Source organism: Rhinoraja longicauda, chromosome 30 (genome assembly GCF_053455715.1).
Source record: "Rhinoraja longicauda isolate Sanriku21f chromosome 30, sRhiLon1.1, whole genome shotgun sequence".
Taxonomy (NCBI): Eukaryota; Metazoa; Chordata; class Chondrichthyes; order Rajiformes; family Arhynchobatidae; genus Rhinoraja; species Rhinoraja longicauda.
The window spans coordinates 26362915-26384435 of NC_135982.1; the positions used below are offsets into that span (position 1 = coordinate 26362915).

Genomic DNA, 21521 nt, shown 5'->3' on the forward strand with positions numbered 1-21521 from the left:
AGTCAGCACAAGTTATGTGAAAATTAACTTAGCATTGCAGTCAGCACAAATTATGTGAAAATTAACTTAGCATTGCAGTCAGCACATGTTATGATATATATGCCGGGACCAGAAACTAAATTTTAAAAAGATTTGTATAATTTTGTACTGTACAGTACAATTTTGTTTGGCAACCCCACTTCTAATCAAAGTCCCGCCCCCTCCTCTGACATCAGTCTGAAGAAGGGTATCGACCCGAAACATCACCCATTCCTTCTCTCCCGAGATGTTGCCTGGCCCCGCTGAGTTACTCCAGCTTTTTGTGTCTACCTTCGATTTAAACCTGCATCTGCAGTTTTTTTTCCTACACTGAGAGCAAGGTTGTTGTTCTGGCACCATTTAATCGGATTATCAATCTCTCTCCTATACTCCGAATCATCATGACCCATAATTCGTCCAACAACAGTGGTGTCATTGGCAAATTAAAAAAGGAACTGTGTGTCTCCACAGTCATGAGTACAGAGTGAGTAGAGCAGTGGGATGAGCACACAGCTCTGAAGTGCTCCAGTGCTGATGGTTACCAAAGAGGAAATGTTCTTGCCAATTCATTCTGATTGTGGTCTGTCAAGGTTCCAGTTGCATAGCGATGCACAGAGAATCAGTTCCCTGAGTGTGGTAACAAATTTGGAGGGCATGATGGTGTCAAAAGCCGAGCTGCTGTTGGTGAACAACAGCCCGACATACGTATTCTTATTGTCAAAGTTGCCCAGTGCAGAGAAAGTGAGAATCTGTGAAATATGGTTATCAACTTTAAATAAGTTGTACAGTTGTAGAATACAGGTTGAATTAAATGTCAAGAAGATGGACACCTTGTACACTGATGGTGACAATGGTTGAATTAATTCAATGTATGATTGCCTCCAATAGAAACATACACAATAGATACAGGAGGAGGCCATTCAGCCCTTCGAGCCAGCACCGCCATTCATTGTAATCATGGCTGATCATCCACAATCAGTACCCCGTTCCTGCCTTCTCCCCATATCCCTTGATTCCACTAGCCCTAACTAAATCTCTTTTGAATGCATCCAGTGAATCAGCCTCCACTGCCTTCTCAGGCAGAGAATTCCACAAATTTACAACTCTCTGGGCGAAAAGGTTTTTCCTTATCTCAGTTCTAAATGGCCTACCCCTTATTCTTGAACTGTGATCCCTGGTTCTGGACTCCCCTAACATTGGGAACATGTTTCCTGCATCTAGTGTGTCCAATCCCTTGATAATTTTATATGTTTCTATAAGATCCCCTCTCATCCTTCTAAATTCCAGTGAATACATGCCCAGTCGACCCATTCTTCCATCATATGACAGTCCCGCCATCCTACGAATTAACCTTGTGAAGTTACGCTGCACTCCCTCAAATTAGGAGACCAAAACTGCACACAATACTCCAGGTGTGGTCTCACCAAGGCCCTGTACAACTCCAGTAGAACCTCTTTGCTCCTATACTCAACTCCTCTCGTTATGATCATCTATATCTATATACTAAAGCTCTAGTTTGTTTGTTCCTGAACTACAGCCAAAACAGTACACGATAGCGCGACAATTTTAGGCCCACCTTACTCACTAACATCCCTTTGGTGCCAATGGAAGAAGTTTCATTGAAATTGGTGTTATATTTTTTAAGTTATTCACATTTTAAAGTTTAAATCATTCTCCTAGTGAGGGAGGGAGGGGGTGGATGGAGAGAGCGGGGGAGGGGGGTTGGAGGGAGGGGGGAGAGGGGGTGGGGAGGGGGAGGGGAGGAGGGAGGGGGAGGGTAGATGTGAAGGAGGGAAGGAGGGAAGAGGGGGGGAGAGGGGGGGGGGGGGAGGAGAGGGTGCTGCACCAATGCAGGAGAGGTTTGGGCCCAACGGGTCCACTTGGTCTAGTATATTACTAAAACTCTGTATTTGTTTGTGTGTTTTATTAATTGTATATTATTTGGGGCTTGACACAACCAAAATGGTACACGATAGCGTGACAATTTTAGGACCACCTTACTCACCATTGTAGTAATTGGAAGTTGGATAAGGGGCGAATGGGGGAGGGAAGAGGTTATTTTTGGCAACGAATGATCACGTTGATAGGTTAAAAGTAAAAGTCACTAGTTCACGAGAGAGAAATCTTATTAACTTCTGAACAACTGAAATGGCAAATGATAATCAGAATATGCATTTGCAATGCAAAATTCTGAACGTCTTGTGATATTATTAACCGTTGACTCATTTCCTTAAATAAATAAAATGCGTCTTATGTTTTCAACATTAACATTTCTAATTTTGAAGCTTTTACAGAGCTATGTTTGTCATTCCTACTACAGGCCATACAATAAAAATGAAAACCCCTTAAATAATTCTGTTTTGGTGAAGTGAAACAGCATAAATGCTGTATGTAGGCTGATGACCTTTCATCAGAAATGCACAAGATTTAAAAATAAGTATTAAAGCCGGCTAGTTTAGTTAGGCAACTGGGTGGTGCCGCATAACTCTATAAAAGATCGTAAACAGGTACACGGTAGGTAAAGAAACAATTGCGGACAAGTGCAAACTGGAAATTAAAGAGATGGAGAGGATGGTAAATGACAAATGAGGAAGTGGACACAAAACGCTGGAGTAACTCAGCGGGTCAGGCAGCATCTCTGGAGAGCAGAAATGGGTGACATTTCGGGTCGAGACCCTTCTTCAGACTGATGTCAGGGGAGGGAATGGGACAAAGATAGGATGTAGTAGGAGACAGGAAGATTAGTGGGAGAACTGGGAAGGGGGAGGGGAAAGAAAGGGACAGAGGAACTATCTGAAGTTAGAGAAGTTAATGTTCATATCGCTGGGGTGTAAATTGCCCAAGCGAAATATGAGATGCTGTTCCTCCAATTTGCGCTGGGCCTCACTATGACAATGGAGGAGGCCCAGGACAGAAAGGTCAGATTGGGAATGGGAAGGGGAGTTGAAGTGAATTGGGAATGGGAGGGGGAGTTGAGGGGGAGTTCTGCAGAATGCAGAAAGGGATGGAGATGGGATGATGTGGCCAATAGTGGGATCCCGTTGGAGGTGGCAGAAATGTTGGAGGATAATTTGTTGTATGCGACAACTGATGGGGTGGAAGGAGAAGACAAGGGGGACTCTATCCTTGTTACGAACGGGGAGAGGGGAAGCAAGAGCGGAACTGCGGGATATAGAGGAGACCCTAGTGAGAGCCTCATCTATAATGGAAGTGGGGAACCCCCGTTTCTTAAAGAACGAGGACATCTCTGATGCCCTGGTAATGAGGAAGTGGAGATTGTCCAGCAAGGAATGATCAAATTGGCATTACATTACAATTTTGGAACAATTACTTATTTTACTTGTTATGGAGCATCACAGGAGGACTTTAAGAGATGTTTTCAGCTGTTGGCCGTCATTTACCATTTGCTAATATTGTCCAGAAAAGAATGGCGAGATTGACATTATATTACAATTTTTGGGGACAATTTTACTTGTTATGGAGCTTCACAGAAGAAGTTGAATAGACAATAGGTGCAGGAGGAGGCCATTCGGCCCTTCGAGCCAGCACTGCCATTCAATGTGATCATGGCTGATCATTCACAATCAGTACCCCGTTCCTGCCTTCTCCCCATACCCCCTGACTCCGCTGTCCTTAAGAGCTCTATCCAGCTCTCTCTTGAATGCATTCAGAGAATTGGCCTCCACTGCCTTCTGAGGCAGAGAATTCCACAGATTCACAACTCTCTGACTGAAAAAGTTTTTCCTCATCTCAGTTCTAAATGGCCTACCCCTTATTCTCAAACTGTGGCCCCTTGTTCTGGATTCCCCCAACATTGGGAACATGTTTCCTGCCTCTAACGTGTTGACCGTCTAATTTGCAGAGCAATCCCCCTAGGCGGATTGGTCCATGGCTGAATTTCGTATTGCTGACCTGATCTATGGTAACCAGTGTCATCTGTATTATGCTGCTGATTAAATTCGTTTCACTTTGTGACCGTGCCATACAGAGGTTTTCTCACTTCCTCTCTGCATTGTATTTGTAATGAAACGCTTATTATAGCAGTTAAACGATTTGTGGAAATCCACACTTCTTACATCATTTGCTAATGTTCTCGGCCAGACAATTTGGAGCCACCACCGGTTTCCATCTTGCACAAGAGAGCTGTGGAGTTGGTTTTGAAAGGCCTCGCCCTCTCCAGGCCTCGCCCCTCTCCAGGCCTCGCCCTCTCCAGGCCTCGCCCTCTCCAGGCCTGCCCGGCCAGGGGGTGGGATTACCTGGTTTAAACCGGTGCCGTGGTTGTGGAGCAGGGCGGGGATGTCTTCAGTTTCCACATGATGAGGCGTTGCCCTGGGCTAAGGTGGTGGTGGTGATGATGATGATGCAGAGACGGCCGGCCATCTGTTTGATGCACCTCCTCCAGTCAGGCTCTGGGCCTGTTGTGCCGTTGCCATGGTGACGGCGCGGAGTAATACCGCGGGCTCGCGTTGTTGACGCAGTAACTTTACCCCCGGGGACGGACGCTCCTAATCGGTCGCCCGCCCGCCCGCCCACCTTCGCTCCTTAATCCGTCGCCATGTCGCTGCGGACCCTGTTGACCCGCGGGTGGCGGCTAGGCCGCTCGGCCCTGCGCCTGGTCGCCCCCGCGGCGGGAGTGCGGCCTGGTGCGGGGATCCTGCGGCCTGCGGTCCGCTTGCCGCCGCTCCGCTATGAGCTGCCGGCCCGTTACCGCTATTTCCGACACACGGTCGGCAGCCTGGCCGCCCAGCTGCAGCGCCAGGCCGCCCGACGGCTTCGCGGGCCCCGCGGGGCTTTGCTGGCCTTCGGCCTGGGCCTGGGCTTGGTCGAGCAGCGGGTGGAGGAGGCGAGGGCCGGCACCGCTGCGTGTGAGGAGATCCAGGTAAGCAAGAACATCTCGGGGGGTGTTGGGGAGTTGGGGGGTGTTGGGGAGGAGTGGGTGTTGGGGGGGGGTGTTGGGGAGGAGTGGGGGTTGGGGGGGGTGTTGGGGAGGAGTGGGGGTTGGGGAGGAGTGGGTGTTGGGGGGGGGGTGTTGGGGAGGAGTGGGTGTTGGGGAGGAGTGGGGGTTGGGGAGGAGTGGGGGGGGTTGGGGAGGAGTGGGGGGTGTTGGGGAGGAGTGGGGGTTGGGGAGGGGTCAGGGGTTGGGGAGGAGTGGGGAGGGTGTCAGGGGGTTGGGGGGTGTTGGGGAGGAGTGGGGGTTGGGGGTGTTAGGGGTTGGGGAGGGGTGTCAGGGGGTGTTAGGGGTTGGGGGTGTTAGTGGTTGGGGGTGAGGGTTGGGGGGGTGTTAGGGGGTGGGGGAGTTAGGGGGTGTTAGGGAGTGGGGGTGTTAGGGGTGGGGGGGGTTGGGGGTGTTAGGGGTGGGGGGGTGTTGGGGGGTGTTAGGGGGTGGGGGTCAGGGGGTGTTTGGGGGTCGGGGGTTGTTAGGGGGTGCGGGGTGTTGTTAGGGGGTGTTGTGGGGGTGGGGGGCTGATAGGAGTATATATAGTGTATATTATATACTTTAACTTTTTCACAAATAGACGTTACTCGTAATAAAAAGTATACAGAACAAAAAACATGCATAAACTCTTCATATTCTTAGCGTTTATATATTCCATATTGTCATACTCAGTAGTGTAACATGGAACATAGTACATGTACAACACAGGAACACAAAACCCATGCCCAATATGATGCTTGGTTAAACTTGGTTAAACTGGAGTAGCAGCATCTCAACTGCTGACAGGAAGAGACTGGATAAACTGATCAAGAGGGCCAGCTCTGTCCTGGGATGCCCCCTCGACTCAGTGCAGGCGGTGGGAGAGAGGAGGATGATGGCAAAGCTATCATCACTGCTGGCCGACTCCTCACACCCCATACAGGACACTGTCATTGCACTGAGCAGCTCCTTCAGTGACAGACTTCTTCACCCCAAGTGTGTGAAGGAGAGATATCGAAGGTCCTTCCTTCCTGCTGCTGTCAGACTACACAATCAGCACTGCGCCCAACAGACCAGTAAATAAAGATAATTACCGTTATTTTTTTTATTTTAATGAATGTTTATTTATTGTGCTATCCACTTTGCTGCTGTAACCCTGCAAATTTCCCCATTGTGGGACGAATAACATACTTATTATTATTATTATTAATCTTCTCTGTGCATGACCAAGTGAGGCTCTGTAGGCGGAGGTGAGAAATGAAAAGGGGATGTGGAGGAAGGAACTACAAGATAGACACAAAATGCTGGAGTAACTCAGTGGGCCAAGCAGCATCTCTGGAGGAAGTAGTTTATCTTTGGATCAAAACCCTTTTTCAGGAAGGTACAGAAATAAAAAGGGGATGATCATCTTGTTGGGAGTGTACTACATGCCCCCAAATATACCATGGTAATGAGAAGAGAAAATATGCCAGGAGTTTGCAGGCAGCTGCAAGATTAATAAGATTGTAATAATAGGGGATTTTTAGCTTTCCCAATGTGGACTGGGACTGTTATCATTGAAAAGGCTTAGACGGGATGGAATTTGTCTCATGTGTTTGGGAAAGTTTTCTCGGGCAATATGGAGAGAGCCCTACACAGGAGGGGGCAAAGCTTGATCTGCTTTTTAGAAATTGGGAAAAGGCATGTGACTGTTGTGGTCAGAGGTGAGCGTTTTGAGAACAGCGACCGCTGTTCTATTAGCTTTAAGATAGTTACGGATAAAGACAAGGTTAAAATTCTGAATTGGTGCAAGGCCAACTTTGATGGTATTTGACAAGAATTTTGTTTTGTTTATTATTGTCATGTGTACTGAGATGCAGTGAAAAGCTTTTGTTTGCGTGCTATCCAGTCAAAGAAAAGACAATACATGAATACAATCAAGCTGTTCAAAGTGCACGGATAAAGGGTTAAACATTTAGTGCAAAGATATAAGATTGAAGTCCAATTAAAGATATTTCAAAGGTCTCAAATGAGGTAAATGGAAATGAGCAGACAGTTCAGTTGCCTGATAACAGCTGGGAAGAAACTGTTCCTGAATCTTTAGGTATGTGTTTTCAAACTTCTCTACTATTTTCCTGGTGGGAGAGGGGAAAGACGGAGTGCGGCTGTGACTGGTCCTTAATTATTTCTGAAACGTTACAGTTTTGGGGCTCTTTTACCTGCTTCCTGATGTCAGGGGTGATACAACAGCATGACCAGAATGGTGTGTGTCTCTGATGATGCTGGCTGCCTTTTTGTGGCAGCAACTCCTGCAGATCCCTTCGATGGTGGAGATGTCAGTACCTGTGAAAGACTGGGCAGTGCTCACCACTTTTTACAATCTTCTTCGTTCCTGGGTGTTCTAAATGTCAAAGATTAGACGGCACGACTTTAAGATGAGAGGGGCAATGTTTAAAGGAGATGTGTAGGACAAGTCTTTTTGCTTCACAAAGGGTGGTGATGGTGTAGGGCGATTTTCAGATGATTTTAGATAAGCATGTGGTTATGTAGAGAACGGAAGGATATGCAACACCTACATGCAGAGGAGATTAGCTTATCTTGGGAACATGTTTGGCACAGACAATGTGGCCAAAGTGCACGTTCCTGTGCTGTATACTGTTCTACAATCTTAGCCCAGATAAAGTTCCTTTGTTCGAGAGAAAACACATCACCTGAGTGATAGATACAAAGTACTGGAGTAACTCAGTGAGTCAGGCAACATCTCTGGAGAGAAAGGATGGGTGACGTTTCGTGTCGGGACAATTAGAAGGGTCCTGACCCGAAACGTCTCCGAACCTTTTTCTCCTGGGATGCTGCCTGACCCAATGAATTACTCCAGCACTTTGTGTCTTTCTTTGGTATAAACCAGCATCTGCAGTTCTTTGCTTCTACACCCCCTTGGTGCAAAGTTCGCGTTTCTGATGGAAATTTACAATTGGCAGCTGTCAGATGTAAAACTGTTGCACAACTGCCTGTTTTTAGGTTCAATAATTGTGTTCAATCCCATGGATTAAAAAACCTTCTAGTTTAGTTTAGAGATACAGTGCGGAAACAGGCCTTTCGGCCCACCGAGTCCGCACTGACCAGTGATCCTCTCGTATTAACACTATCCTACACACACTAGGGACAATTGACATTTATAGAAAGCCAATTAACCTACAACCCTGCACGTCTTTGGAGTGTGGGAGGAAACTGAAGATCTCTGAGAAAACCCACGTGGTCACTGGGAGAATGTCCAAATTCCATACAGACAGCACCAGTAGTCGGGATCAAACCCTATCGTCTTCAAGACAAAGTTTGTGCTGAAGAGTAACTTGATAAGCCTACATTGTCTGATCTCTTAACAAGTTAACTCTTAACTGATCAGATATATCCAAAGACACTGGGAGCTAGATATGAGTGATGTGCTGGAAGACTGGAGGGTGGCTAATGTGTGCCTCTATTTAAAAAGTGCTGTAATGAAAAGCCTGGGAACTATAGACCAGTGAGTCTAACATCTGTGTTAGGCAAGTTAATGGAGAGGATTCTGAGGGATGAGATATATGCATTTGGATAGACAGGAGCTGATTAGAGATAGTCAACATGGTTTTGTACATGGAATATTATGTCTTACAAATCTGAAGAGTTTTCTGAAGAATTAACCAAAAAGATCAATGCCGTAGACGTTGTTTATATAGACCAGCAAGGCATTTGATAAGGTTCCACGTGATAAGCTGCTCTGTAAGGTTAGATTGCATGGAATCCAAGGAGACAATTTTCGATGACCATTGTGTACCAGTTGATTTATATTTTGGAAGCACTCATGCAATTTATCTCGTTGCTCTTAATAAGTTTCTTTTTTTTCTTCTCATTTTTCCATTTGCCAGACGCTGTTCAAAAGAAAGAAAATTCAGTATGAAAAATCCATACCCTTGTCCGGCATTGGCCATTGTCTGGAAGATTACGAGATCGGACACGGCATTGGAAAAGGGTGCAATGCCGCTGTGCACAAGGCCTTCATTCCTGAGGTAGCCATTCCAAAACCAAGCAGTGAGATCAGGACAAAGGAGACACCACCAGAAAGTAAAAGCGAGGGGGTGAAAGCAGCTGCTGCCATGCCAGATGTCTCCAGTGTTGGTACCGAAATAACCAAAATTAATTCCCCACTTTCAGAGGAAAAATCAAGTTTGAGTTTTGTGGTTTTGGAGAGAGATCCACCTGCTGTATCCGAAGGAGAGGCCAGCCATCCACACAGCGAAGGGAACTCTGACTATCCTCTGGCATTAAAAATGCTTTTTAACATAAATGTAAGTTAAACAGTCACTTCCAGTGAAAATTCATTGCATGGGCTCAAATGTTTGGGCTTGTATAGTATTTAACTTAAGCTTGAATCCTGATCATGGCATGCATATATGAGAGGGTGGGGGGAATATAGGAAATTTTACAGAAAGTACGTTGTTTAAAATACTACATATATAAATCTTAATTATTCCTCTTTAAGAAATAATAAATTGTGAATTGCAGTAAGCAGCATTAAAGGTTCCCTTAAAGTCCCCTGACTCTCAGTCTGAAGAAGGGTCTCGACCCGAAACATCACCTATTCCTTTTCTCGTGATGCTGCCTGACCCGCTGAGTTGCTCCAGCATTTTGTGTCTATTTGTGGTGTAAACCAGCATCTGAAGTTCCTTCCAAAGCATTAAAGATTTATCAGGGTGGTAGTGAAAAATAAATGACCACTAATGTTGTTAGTATTTGTACTTTGCGCACTGTACATATGAACCATTCTTGACCACATGAATTTGTGTCATTTCAGGATCCAGATAGTCAAAGAATTAAAATCGCTACTCAAGTAGTAATTCTATCAAAATCAGGGAATCAAATTATTCCTTGGAGGAGCTGGATCTGACTATTTCCAATGCTTTATCTGGAGAGTTTGGCTGTGGGAATATATTCTTCCATTATATTAAACCACAATTTTCAATCTCGGGCAGCCCAGTGACACAGGTGGTAGTGTTCCTGCATACTTTTAATTTTTCTGTGTTCCCACCAGGCATCGGGGTCAAATTTATGGTTTCCTTTTTTTCCATGAACCCAGTTTATTTACAAAAGAGCCATTGATGCACTGACTTCCCTCAAGTTTGAAAAATAATGAATTTCATGCAAGAAAAGAGTTCATTGGAAATTGTTATTAACAATTGAATGATTCCTGACTCAGGACATGGTTTACACTGCATCTTTGTGCCTTGAAGATACACACAAAATGCTGGAGTAACTCAGTGGGACAGGCAGTATCTCTGGATAGGAGTGGGTGACGTTTTGGGTCGAGACCCTTCTTCAGACTTGAACCTGGTTCCTGTGATGCAAAGTAAATAATGCAAACTGAGGTGGCAAAGCATTTTAAAGTGCTTTTGTTTGATATGTAAACTTGTCGTTGCAGGCTGGGTCCTCCACTGACGCTATCCTGAGAACAATGGGCAAAGAGCTGGTTCCAACCATCCCCAATGCTTTGGCTGGAGAGTTTGGTACCACCAAAGGATTAGTTCTGTATGTACTGGTGCTTTACCAGAGACTTAGTTAGTATGGATATGATGGAATAAATAACTGTAGATACTTTGACAATTGCACGGTGTTTGTATGGGGTGGAATTATCCTTTTGATTTTTTTTCTTGTACACTCAATCGTAACATAGAGCATAAAATACAGACACAAAATGCTGGAGTAACTCAGCGGGACAGGCAGCATCTCTGGAGAGAAGGAATGGGTAACGTTTCGGGTTCAGACCCTTCCTCAGACTGAGCGTCAGGGGAGAGGGAAACAAGTGGGGGGGAGGGGTTGACAAATTGGGAATATGGAGATGGAGTTAAAGGGGAAGCGAATACAGGAGAAACTGTAAAGGACTCTCGTATGAATGGGAAGGGAAGTTCTAGAAGGGATATGAGAGTAAGGTCAGGGCCCATTGTGACCGGTGTGAGAGGGGAGGTAAATACCGAAGTTAAAGTGTTGTATTTAAATGCGCGAAGTATAAGAAATAAAGTGGATGAGCTTGAGGCTCAGTTAGACATTGGCAAGTATGATGTTGTGGGAATCACTGAGACATGGCTACAAGAGGACCAGGGCTGGGAGCTGAATATTCAGGGGTTCACAACGTACAGAAAAAACAGGCAGGTGGGGAGAGGGGGCGGGGTAGCTCTGTTGGTAAGGAATGATATTCACTCCCTTGCAAGGAGTGACATAGAATCAGGAGATGTAGAATCAGTATGGATAGAGATGAGGAATTGTAAGGATAAAAAGACCCTAATGGGAGTCATCTACAGGCTCCCAAACAGTAGCCTCGACATAGGGTGCAAGTTGAATCAGGAGCTAAAATTGGCATGTCACAAATGTAATGCTACGGTGGTCATGGGAGATTTCAACATGCAGGTAGACTGGGAAAATCAGGTTGGTAATGGACCCCAGGAAAGAGAGTTTGTGGAGTGCCTCCGAGATGGATTCTTAGAACAGCTTGTACTGGAGCCTACCAGGGAGAAGGCAATTCTGGATTTAGTGTTATGTAATGAACCTGACCCGATAAGGGGACTCGAGGTAAATGAGCCATTAGGAGGCAGTGACCACAATATGATAAGTTTTACTCTACAAATGGAGAGGGAGAAGGGAAAATCGGAGGTGTCAGTATTACAGTATAGCAAAGGGGATTACAGAGGCATGAGGCAGGAGTTGGCCAAAATTGACTGGAAGGAGGCCCTAGCAGAAGAGACTGTGGAACAGCAATGGCAGGTATTCCTGGGAATAATGCAGAAGTTGCAGGATCAATTTATCCCAAAGAGGAGGAAAGATTCTAAGGGGAGTAAGAGGCACCCGTGGCTGACAAGGGAAGTCAAGGACAACATAAAAATAAAAGGGAAGAAGTATAACATAGCAAAGAAGAGTGGGAAGCCAGAGGATTGGGACTCTTTTAAAGAGCAACAGAAGACAACTAAAAAGGCAATACGGGGAGAAAAGATGAGGTACGAGGGTAAACTAGCCAATAATATAAAGGAGGATAGTAAAAGCTTTTTTAGGTACGTGAAGAGGAAAAAAATAGTCAAGGCAAATGTGGGTCCCTTGAAGACAGAAGCAGGGGAATTTATTATGGGGAACAAGGAAATGGCAGAAGAGTTGAACCGGTACTTTGGATCTGTCTTCACTGAGGAGGGTACAAACAATCTCCCAGATGTTCTAGTGGCCAGAGATCCTAGGGTGACAGAGGAACTGGAGGAAATCCACATTAGGCAGGAAAAAGTTTTGGGTAGACTGATGGGACTCAAGGCTGATAAATCCCCAGGGCCTGATGGTCTGCATCCCAGGGTGCTTAAGGAGGTGGCTCTAGAAATTGTGGACGCATTAGTAATTATTTTCCAATGTTCTATAGATTCCGGGTCAGTTCCTGTGGATTGGAGGGTAGCTAATGTTATCCCACTTTTCAAGAAAGGAGGGTGAGAGAAAACGGGAAATTATAGACCAGTTAGTCTGACATCAGTGGTGGGGAAGATGCTGGAGTCAATTATAAAAGACGAAATTGCAGAGCATTTGGATCGCAGTAACAGGATCGTTCCGAGTCAGCATGGATTTACGAAGGGGAAATCGTGCTTGACTAATCTACTGGAATTTTTTGAGGATGTAACTAGGAAAATTGACAGGGGAGAGCCGGTGGATGTGGTGTACCTCGACTTTCAGAAAGCCTTCGACAAGGTTCCACATAGGAGATTAGTGGGCAAAATTAGAGCACATGGTATTGGAGGTAGGGTACTGACATGGATAGAAAGTTGGTTGACAGACAGAAAGCAAAGAGTGGGGATAAATGGGTCCCTTTCAGAATGGCAGGCAGTGACTAGTGGGGTACCGCAAGGCTCGGTGTTGGGACCGCAGCTATTTACAATATACATCAATGACTTGGATGAAGGGATTAAAAGTACCATTAGCAAATTTGCCGATGATACAAAGCTAGGTGGCAGTGTGAACTGTGAGGAAGATGCTATGAGGTTGCAGGGTGACTTGGACAGGTTGTGTGAGTGGGCGGATGCATGGCAGATGCAGTTTAATGTGGATAAGTGTGAGGTTATCCACTTTGGTGGTAAGAATAGGAAGGCAGATTATTATTTGAATGGTGTCAAGTTAGGAAAAGGGGACGTACAACGTGATCTGGGTGTCTTAGTGCATCAGTCACTGAAAGGAAGCATGCAGGTACAGCAGGCAGTGAAGAAAGCCAATGGAATGTTGGCCTTCATAACAAGAGGAGTTGAGTATAGGAGCAAAGAGGCCCTTCTGCATTTGTACAGCGCCCTAGTGAGACCGCACCTGGAGTACTGTGTGCAGTTTTGGTCTCCAAATTTGAGGAAGGATATTCTTGCTATTGAGGGCGTGCAGCGTAGGTTTACTAGGTTAATTCCCGGAATGGCGGGACTGTCATATGTTGAAAGACTGGAGCGACTAGGTTTGTATACACTGGGATTTAGAAGGATGAGAGGGGATCTTATCGAATCGTATAAGATTATTAAGGGGTTGGACATGTTAGAGGCAGGAAACATGTTCCCAATGTTGGGGGAGTCCAGAACCAGGGGCCACAGTTTAAGAATAAGGGGTAGGCCATTTAGAACAGAGATGAGGAAAAACTTTTTTAGTCAGAGAGTTGTGAATCTGTGGAATTCTCTGCCTCAGAGGGCAGTGGAGGCCAATTCTCTGAATACATTCAAGAGAGAGCTAGATAGAGCTCTTAAGGATAGCGGAGTCAGGGGGTATGGGGAGAAAGCAGGAACGGGGTACTGATTGAGAATGATCAGCCATGATCACATTGAATGGCGGTGCTGGCTCGAAGGGCCGAATGGCCTACTCCTGCACCTATTGTCTATCTATTGATATGGAAGGGTACAAAGAACGTAAAGTGTGAAAAGGACAGATCAAAGCAGACGATGATCAAGGATATGTACAATGGTCCATTGTTGGATGCGGGGAAGGTTAGAATGAGGAATACAAATAGTAAAATTAATCAGGACAGTGAAACTAGTATGAGAACTTGGGTAGGGGAGGGTCAGAGAGAGAGAAAATAAGGGTTACTTGTAATTAGGGAAATCAAAATTCATATCGCTTGGTTGTAAGCTTCCCAAGTGAAATATGAGATGCTGTTCCTCCAATTTGCATGTGGTCTCACTTTGGCAGTGGAGGAGGCCCAGGACAGAAAGGTCACTGTGGGAATGGTAAGGGGAGTTAAAGTGTTTAGCAACCAGGAGATTTGCAACAGAAGAGATTTGAGGATAAAACTCAAAAGATCAGGCAGAATATATGGAGCAGTTTAAAAAGAAAGTTTAATGTTCCAGACCCAGAGACTTCATCAGAAAAAAATTGAAAACCAAGTTATAAGATGCATAAAATAGGGGGAAGAACACAAGGGAAGTCTATGGGAGACAAGGAATAATTGATAATATTTAGTGTTGTCAAACCTACTCTATGACTATTCATGACTTTCTCTTTCTTTGGACAGACCTTATCATTATAACAGAGAGAAGCTGAAACCACATCCAAACATAATCCAGATTGTCCGGGCATTTACAGCCAAGGTTCCTCTGTTACCTGGAGCATGGGTGGACTATCCTGATGTACTGCCCACCAGTTTGAATCCTAATGGGGTCGGGCTCGACCGTACGCTCTTTCTGGTGATGAAATGGTAGGTAGTTCAGACCATGCGCTGGCTGGAGAACTAGCTCTGGTCTGGAATGTAATGAGCTTGTTATTGGAGGGGATGGATCCCAGATTGGGCATGATGTCACAGCATGGAATACAAGAGATTGGTTGTGTTCTGGAAGTATTGGAACTTGTATTGGACCTTAAGCTTGGTTTAGGTACTCTACCCCTCAATTCACACATTCTACAATGATACTGAATAAGTACTATAGTTAAAGGCACAATATGATAGTTTTATGTTTAAGATTAATATATGTAGCACTTTTTATATATCTATCTTTTTTTCGACGCAGCTTTTAAAAATATTGTAAAGTTTAGTTTAGAGATACAGCGCCGAAACAGGCCCGTCAGTCCACAGAGTCTGGGCCAAAGGAGCGATCAACCCATATACAAACACTATCCTACACACTAGGGACAATTTACAATCTTTACCAAAGCCATTTAACCTATACGTCTTTGGAGTGTGGGAGGAAACTGGAGCACCCAGGGAAAACCCACATGGTCACAGGGGGAATGTACAAACTCCGTACAGGCGACATCCCGAGTCGGGATTGAACCCGGGTGACTTGTGTTGTAAGCTGGCAGCTGTACCTCTATGCCACTGTGTTGCCCAAGCTTTGAGGAATAATCTTTATTACACATGGCGGTGTTAATTGTAATGTTAAAGATTTTATTCTTGAATTCAATTTATTGAAACTGGTGACTATGTTAAAATCATGGGACTAAAATACATAGAGGAATTTGCAATGCATAGACCTGATGAAGTAGGACCTGTTAGACGTGCTTCTCTGCTGTTGAATGGCAAGAGTGTGGATTCACTGTTGCTCTTACCTTCTTCACTGTCTCAAGCAAATGAATGAGAACATGTTGGGGCCTGTTCACTACAATTGTCAATACTTGAGATCATTTCCCCCCACCCTGGTGGGCAAGTACTCAGCCCCTGCTCGGGAATAGCCAGGTCAGCAACTCATGATGGAGATTTGGTGCAATTTTCCAGAAAGTGATCCTTTAGTAAGACATGCTATAGACTGCAACTAAAGGAAAAGGTTGGCATTTGTGATACATTAAAAGAAGGTCAAACGTTCAATCATTAGATCTGCATTGAGTTAGCTTACCGCTATAGTAATAGGATTGGAATAAACAGACTGGGGATCTATTTCATTATTGCTCCCCGTGGCTTTTGCTAGAATCACATGTGGGTGGAGACTGAGTTACGACAAACTTGGCTACAAAGTTCTCATGGCCACTGAGCCTAATTTTGCTTGCCATATAGACTTCTGTATCAACTTAAAGATTCATGTAAGTCACCGAAATACAAGGGAGCTGCACTCTAGAATTGGTACTTCCAGGAGGGGAAAAGGTAACACTAAAGTGAAGGGAGCAGCAAAAACACCTTGGGGCTGACACTGTGTGGAACTGCTAAAATTGTGAATTGAACACAAAGTGCTGGAGTAACTCAATGGATCATGCAGTGTCTCTGGAGGACATGGACAGGCAACATTTTGGATCTGGTCCCAAAACGTTGTCTATCTATGTCCTCCACAGTTGATGCCTGATCAATTGAGTTACACCAGCACTTGGTACTTTGTTCAAGATTCCATGGTTCCTTGTTTTTCTGTTAAAATTGTTAGTTCCTTTCAAATAAAATGAACAATTGAGGAATTTGTAATGGGCTTTTTTGATGACTTTTGGGCATAGCAAATGCAACTGATATGTGTCATTTTGTGTCGTAGTTACCCATGTACCCTGAAGCAATACTTGCAAGTCTGTACCCCCTGGAGTGACTCTGCTGTGCTGATGATTCTTCAGTTACTGGAGGGAGTGGATCATTTGGTTCAGCACAACATTGCCCACAGAGATCTGAAGACTGACAATATTCTGGTGGAGTTTGATTCAGGTAGGAGTGAGACTTCTGTAAACTAACAATGTTCAGATTTCTGTAAATCTTAATGACTTTGCACATACTTTGTTCAGTAACAAGTTCAATATAACCACAAACTAATAATATTACACCACACAATATAGAACGACAGCATTACACAGTGGTGCAGCTGGTAGTAGAGCTGGTGCCTCAAAGATCCAGAGACCCGGGTGCGATCCTGATCCTGTCTGTGTGGAGTTTGCATATTCTATCTGTGACCGCATCGGTTTGCTCCGGGTTTCCACCCAGATCCCAAAGACGTGCGGGTTTGTAGGTTAATTGGCCCTTTGTAAATTGCCCCTTGGTGTACAGGGAGTGGATGAGATAATGTAGAACTTGTGTGAACGGGTGATCGTGGGCAGCGTGGACTTGGTGGACCAAAGGGCATGATTCACACTGCACCTCTAAACTAAACTGTACTTCATGCAGTATCCACCATACTATTTCTGTGGCAACACAGGAGATATTTAGCTATATTTGTTTGTTTATTGAAGGCCTGTCCTATTACAGGCTCAGTAGTTCGCTATTAACAAGGTTACAGGTCTAGCTGGAATGTGTTTCTTTTTGTGCACTGTTCAGTTGGATGCCCACGTTTGGTGATCACTGATTTTGGTTGCTGCCTGGTGAGTCGGGATAACGGATTGAAGCTTCCCTTTACCAGTATGGAGGTGGACCGTGGAGGAAATGCCTGTCTAATGGCTCCTGAGGTAAATGTTCTGGGGGGGATAAATCAAAGCAAACCTGGCACTTGTGCCTGGTCTATGTCGGTGCTGTGCCTGGCCTTATTGCAACAGTAATCAGAACCATAAGTTCCTTATAATTGAAGCTGGTGTACAAAGGCTTAAATCACACCCCGACTCTTGTCCTACTAGATTAGTACGGCAGTGCCTGGACCCAGGGTGACTATAGACTACAGTAGATCTGATGCCTGGGCAGTGGGTACTCTGGCCTATGAGATCCTGGGGTTTACCAATCCCTTCTATCAACACGGAGCGGGTAATCTGGAGAGCAGGAGCTACGACGAGGACAAGCTGCCACCATTGCCGAGCTCCATTCATACAAACGTGAGACTGGTGCTGAAGCTTTTACTGTGCAGAGATCCCAAGAGGGTGAGTACGGTGATTATATCTAACTGTTATTGATGAGCTGTTGGCTGTGCATTGTTGAAATGAAACGCTTTAGTAACTTTTTCAGCTAGTGTAACTCTGCCTAATTTAGGATCAATAATATGTTCACCTTTTATAAATTTAGAGTTTTTCTGAAAACCTAAGCAAACATAAGGGTGGCGGTAGACTTACTGCCTCACAGCGCCAGAGACCCAGGTCCGATCCTGACTATGGGTGCTGTCTGTAAAGAGTTTGCACGTTCTCCCCGTGACCTCCGTGGGTTTTTTCTGGGATCTCCAGTTTCCTGTCACATGCCAAAGACATAGATTGTAGGTTATTTGGCTTGGTAGGTTTGTAAATTGTCCCTAGTCTAGGATAGTGTTAATGTGTGGGGATCGTTGGACGGCACAGACTCAGTGAGCCGAAGGGCCTGTTTCCACGCTGTATCTCTAAACGAAACTAAACTAAACTAAATTTATCTTGTTGAATTATACATAAGTTATTTGTTTTTTAACATGACAACATCATTGCCCTGTACTAATTCCTATTGCAGTTTTTGGTTGTTTTTATACTTGTACTTGATGTCTTCCTTGCCAGTTATTGTACTCTTAAATATGGAGATTTGGTGGCCAGAGGTTTAATGACACGTTACCAATACATTAATCGGGTACTGAATGTCAGGGCCTAACCCATGCCATTCCATCTTGTCCCAGATTAATATCTTTGCAGCAGGAGTCACTGAGTAGGTTTTCTTGATACCAGCTTTAGTACTTAAACACCAAGCTCTGCTTGAGCACAGCACCCATCTGCCAATTGCCTGTAGTATAAAAAAATAACTGCAGATGCTGGTACAAATCGATTTATTCACAAAATGCTGGAGTAACTCAGCAGATCAGGCAGCATCTCGGGAGAGAAGGAATGGGTGACGTTTCGGGTCGAGACTCCTCCATTATAGATGAGGCTCTCACTAGGGTCTCTTCTACATCCCGCAGCTCCGCTCTTGCTCCCCCTCCCCCCACTTGCAACAAGGACAGAATCCCCCTCGTTCTCACCTTCCACCCCACCAGCCAGCGGATCCATAATATCATCCACCAACATTTCCGTCACCTACAACGGGACCCCACCACTGGCCATATCTTCCCATCCCCTCCCCTCTCTGCGTTCCGCAGAGACCGTTCCCTCCGTAACTCCCTGGTCCACTCGTCCTTTCCTACCCAAACCACCCCAACCCCGGGCACTTTCCCCTGCAACCGCACGAGATGCAACACCTGTCCCTTTACCTCCCCCCTCAACTCCATCCAAGGACCCAAACAGTCTTTCCAGGTGAGACAAAGGTTCACCTGCACCTCCTCCAACCTCATCTATTGCATCCGCTGCTCTAGATGTCAACTCATTTACATCGGCGAAACCAAGCGCAGGCTCGGCGATCGCTTCGCTGAACACCTGCGCTCGGTCCGCATTAACAAAACGGATCTCCCGGTGGCCGAGCACTTTAACTCCCCCTCCCATTCCCAGTCTGACCTTTCTGTCATGGGCCTCCTCCAGTGCCATAGTGAGGCCCGCCGGAAATTGGAGGAGCAGCACCTCATATTTCGCCTGGGCAGTTTGCAGCCCGGTGGTATGAACGTCGACTTCTCCAACTTCAGATAGCTCCTCTGTCCCTCCCTTCCCCTCCTCCTTCCCAGATCTCCCTCTTTCTTCCTGTCTCCACCTATATCCTTCCTTTGTCCCGCCCCCGACATCAGTCTGAAGAAGGGTCTCGACCCGAAACGTCACCCATTCCTTCTCCCAAGATGCTGCCTGACCTGCTGAGTTACTCCAGCATTTTGTGAATATGCCAATTGCCTGTATCCACTTATCATTTCCCAGGCTATGTCCAGCCTCCACCATGCTTTTCCAGCTTTCTCCCCCCCTACTGCAATTGGTCTGAAAAAGAGTCACCTCTCAAAGTGCCACCTATCCATCCCCTCCACAGATCTTGGCTGACTTGAGTTTTTCCAGCATTCTGTGTTTTGCAATGAATTTAGTACAGGTGTTGGGGAGAAGGCAGGAGAATGGGGATTAGGAGGGGAAAATAGATCAGCCATGATTGAATAGCGCAGTAGACTTGATGGACCAAATGGCCTAATCCTGCTCCTGTCACTTATAAACTTATGTAATATGTTGAACTGTATAAGCAAGTGTAAACACGGGCACTTTATTCCTTGCCGTCTCCAGCGCCTGTCAGCACGAGTTGCTGCCAACATGCTGCATCTCCACCAGTGGGGGGCAGAGCTCCTGGCTTCAGACGAGATCAATGTGGAGAGGCTATTCGGCTGGCTGCAGTGCCAGACTCTACTCACCTCCCTGCAGGTAGCGATGAACTGTGGATCTACAGTGCAGACTGAACTGAGGAGGAACTTCTTGGCTAATCTCAACTTTGAACAACTGAACCTGGGGCTGCATCTGCTGCTGAGTGGAAGAAACAACTAAAGTTCTGCTTCGAAAACCCAATCGGGTGAAAATTAATGCTACTTAGTGCACGTCTAGGAATAAAACATTGCATTTTGTTCCTTAACTAATTAGACAAATTAATCAATTGGGGCTGATGTTGGTTGGTAGTTAATGAAGTCGACTCTGCTGTCTTTTGCCATTCAATGCTGATACTATGGAGATATGTTGGTTTGACCAGTTCACTGCCAGGTTTTTTTTCCACTATTGGCCATGACCCAAGTTAAGTACAGGTTAAGTAGATCTTACACAGTTGGGAAGTAAATGTTCCGATGTGCCATCGATTGTGCATTGAAGAATGTAACTGACTGGCAGCAGAATGAAATGAAGGCCGGCACACCTTTTTTTGTGTGTGTTGCTTGTACCTTGTCCCCAGTTCTAGCACTTTAACCTCTTGTTGTTTTTGAAAGAATATCCAAGACCCACAGTATAAGGGGTTGTCAGGTTGTAAAATGTGTAAATGCAAAGAAGACATTGTTAAGTCGCACAGTTGGAGTCACAAAGTCTATGTCTAGATTCCAAGAGAGAAGTGGATTGGAGGAGTTCCACAGTTTTGAGATTTTTTTTGGGGGGGAGGGAGGAAATATGTTTACAGGTCATGAAATATTAATTGTGTGGGTGGAAAGTCCTATATTTTTTCTGAATGCTATCTGCGCATGACTTGAAATTGGCTCGTATTTTCCTTCCTTACGTTTTCTGTATTGTAAACGTTTCTCCCATCGAGATAACTCCGTGAGCCGATGACTTTGTCGTTCACATTAATCCACAGATACGTTTTCAGTTTGATTTACAGTGTGGTTCTGTTAAACTGATTTAATTAAAAATAGTATTTGAAATTTGAACAGTGATTTTATTTTCATTTCTTGAGTATTTCAGAAATTGTTACTTTCTAGTATGGCCCACTCATGCGACAACATCAGAAAGTAAAAAAACACATTCTTAAGAGGGCACAGAACTGCTAAAATATATTGAAGGCGAAAGAGACTGCAGATGCTGGAAAGTAGAACTAAAACAATGCTGCGGAAGAATGAACTGCAAATGCTGGTTTTAACCGAAGATAGACACAAAAAGCTGGAGTAACTCAACGGGACAGGCAGCATCTCTGGAGAGAAGGTATGGGTGACGTTTCGGGTCAAGACCCTTCTTCAGACTGGTCTCTCCAGAGATGCTGCCTGTCCCGCTGAGTTATTCCAGCTTTTTGTGTCGATCTTCAACAAAAACAATGCTGGGTGAATTCAGTGGATCAAACGGCCCCATCAGGCATGCACAATCCCTTCTCCAGCTCAAGAAAGAAGGCCAGAATTTAATTAGTTTTAAGTCCTTTTTTGGTAACAAAAGATAGACATCAGGTGACGTTTCA

At 45.2% G+C, this 21521-nt stretch overlaps 2 protein-coding genes across 3 annotated transcripts in view; one reads left to right on the forward strand and one right to left on the reverse strand.

Moving 5' to 3' along the window:
- Positions 1 to 4347, reverse strand: part of slc66a1 (solute carrier family 66 member 1) — a 30663-nt gene extending 26316 nt beyond the window's left edge. Inside the window, exon 1 of one of the 2 annotated variants that reach the window (XM_078425587.1) lies at positions 4095 to 4347. The gene's annotated coding sequence lies outside the window, so the exon portion shown is untranslated. The remainder of the gene's footprint in view (positions 1 to 4094) is intronic. The other variant, XM_078425585.1, reaches the window with a different exon arrangement.
- pink1 (PTEN induced kinase 1) lies at positions 4220 to 21003 on the forward strand. Its single transcript, XM_078425582.1, has 8 exons — positions 4220 to 4897; positions 8818 to 9237; positions 10368 to 10474; positions 14445 to 14627; positions 16378 to 16541; positions 17145 to 17272; positions 17438 to 17674; positions 19889 to 21003. The coding sequence occupies exons 1-8, from the start codon at positions 4574 to 4576 to the stop codon at positions 20141 to 20143; spliced, it is 1818 nt and encodes a 605-aa protein (XP_078281708.1). The 5' UTR covers positions 4220 to 4573; the 3' UTR covers positions 20144 to 21003.
- The last annotated feature ends 518 nt before the right edge of the window (positions 21004 to 21521 follow it).

Excerpts from the sequence above, each read along its gene's own strand:
- pink1 (XM_078425582.1), top strand. The coding sequence starts at position 4,574 with ATGTCGCTGCGGACCCTGTTGACCCGCGGGTGGCGGCTAGGCCGCTCG. Across the intron at positions 4,898-8,817 it reads CTGCGTGTGAGGAGATCCAG|ACGCTGTTCAAAAGAAAGAA; the intron begins GTAAGCAAGAAC and ends TCCATTTGCCAG. Across the intron at positions 17,675-19,888 it reads TGTGCAGAGATCCCAAGAGG|CGCCTGTCAGCACGAGTTGC; the intron begins GTGAGTACGGTG and ends TGCCGTCTCCAG.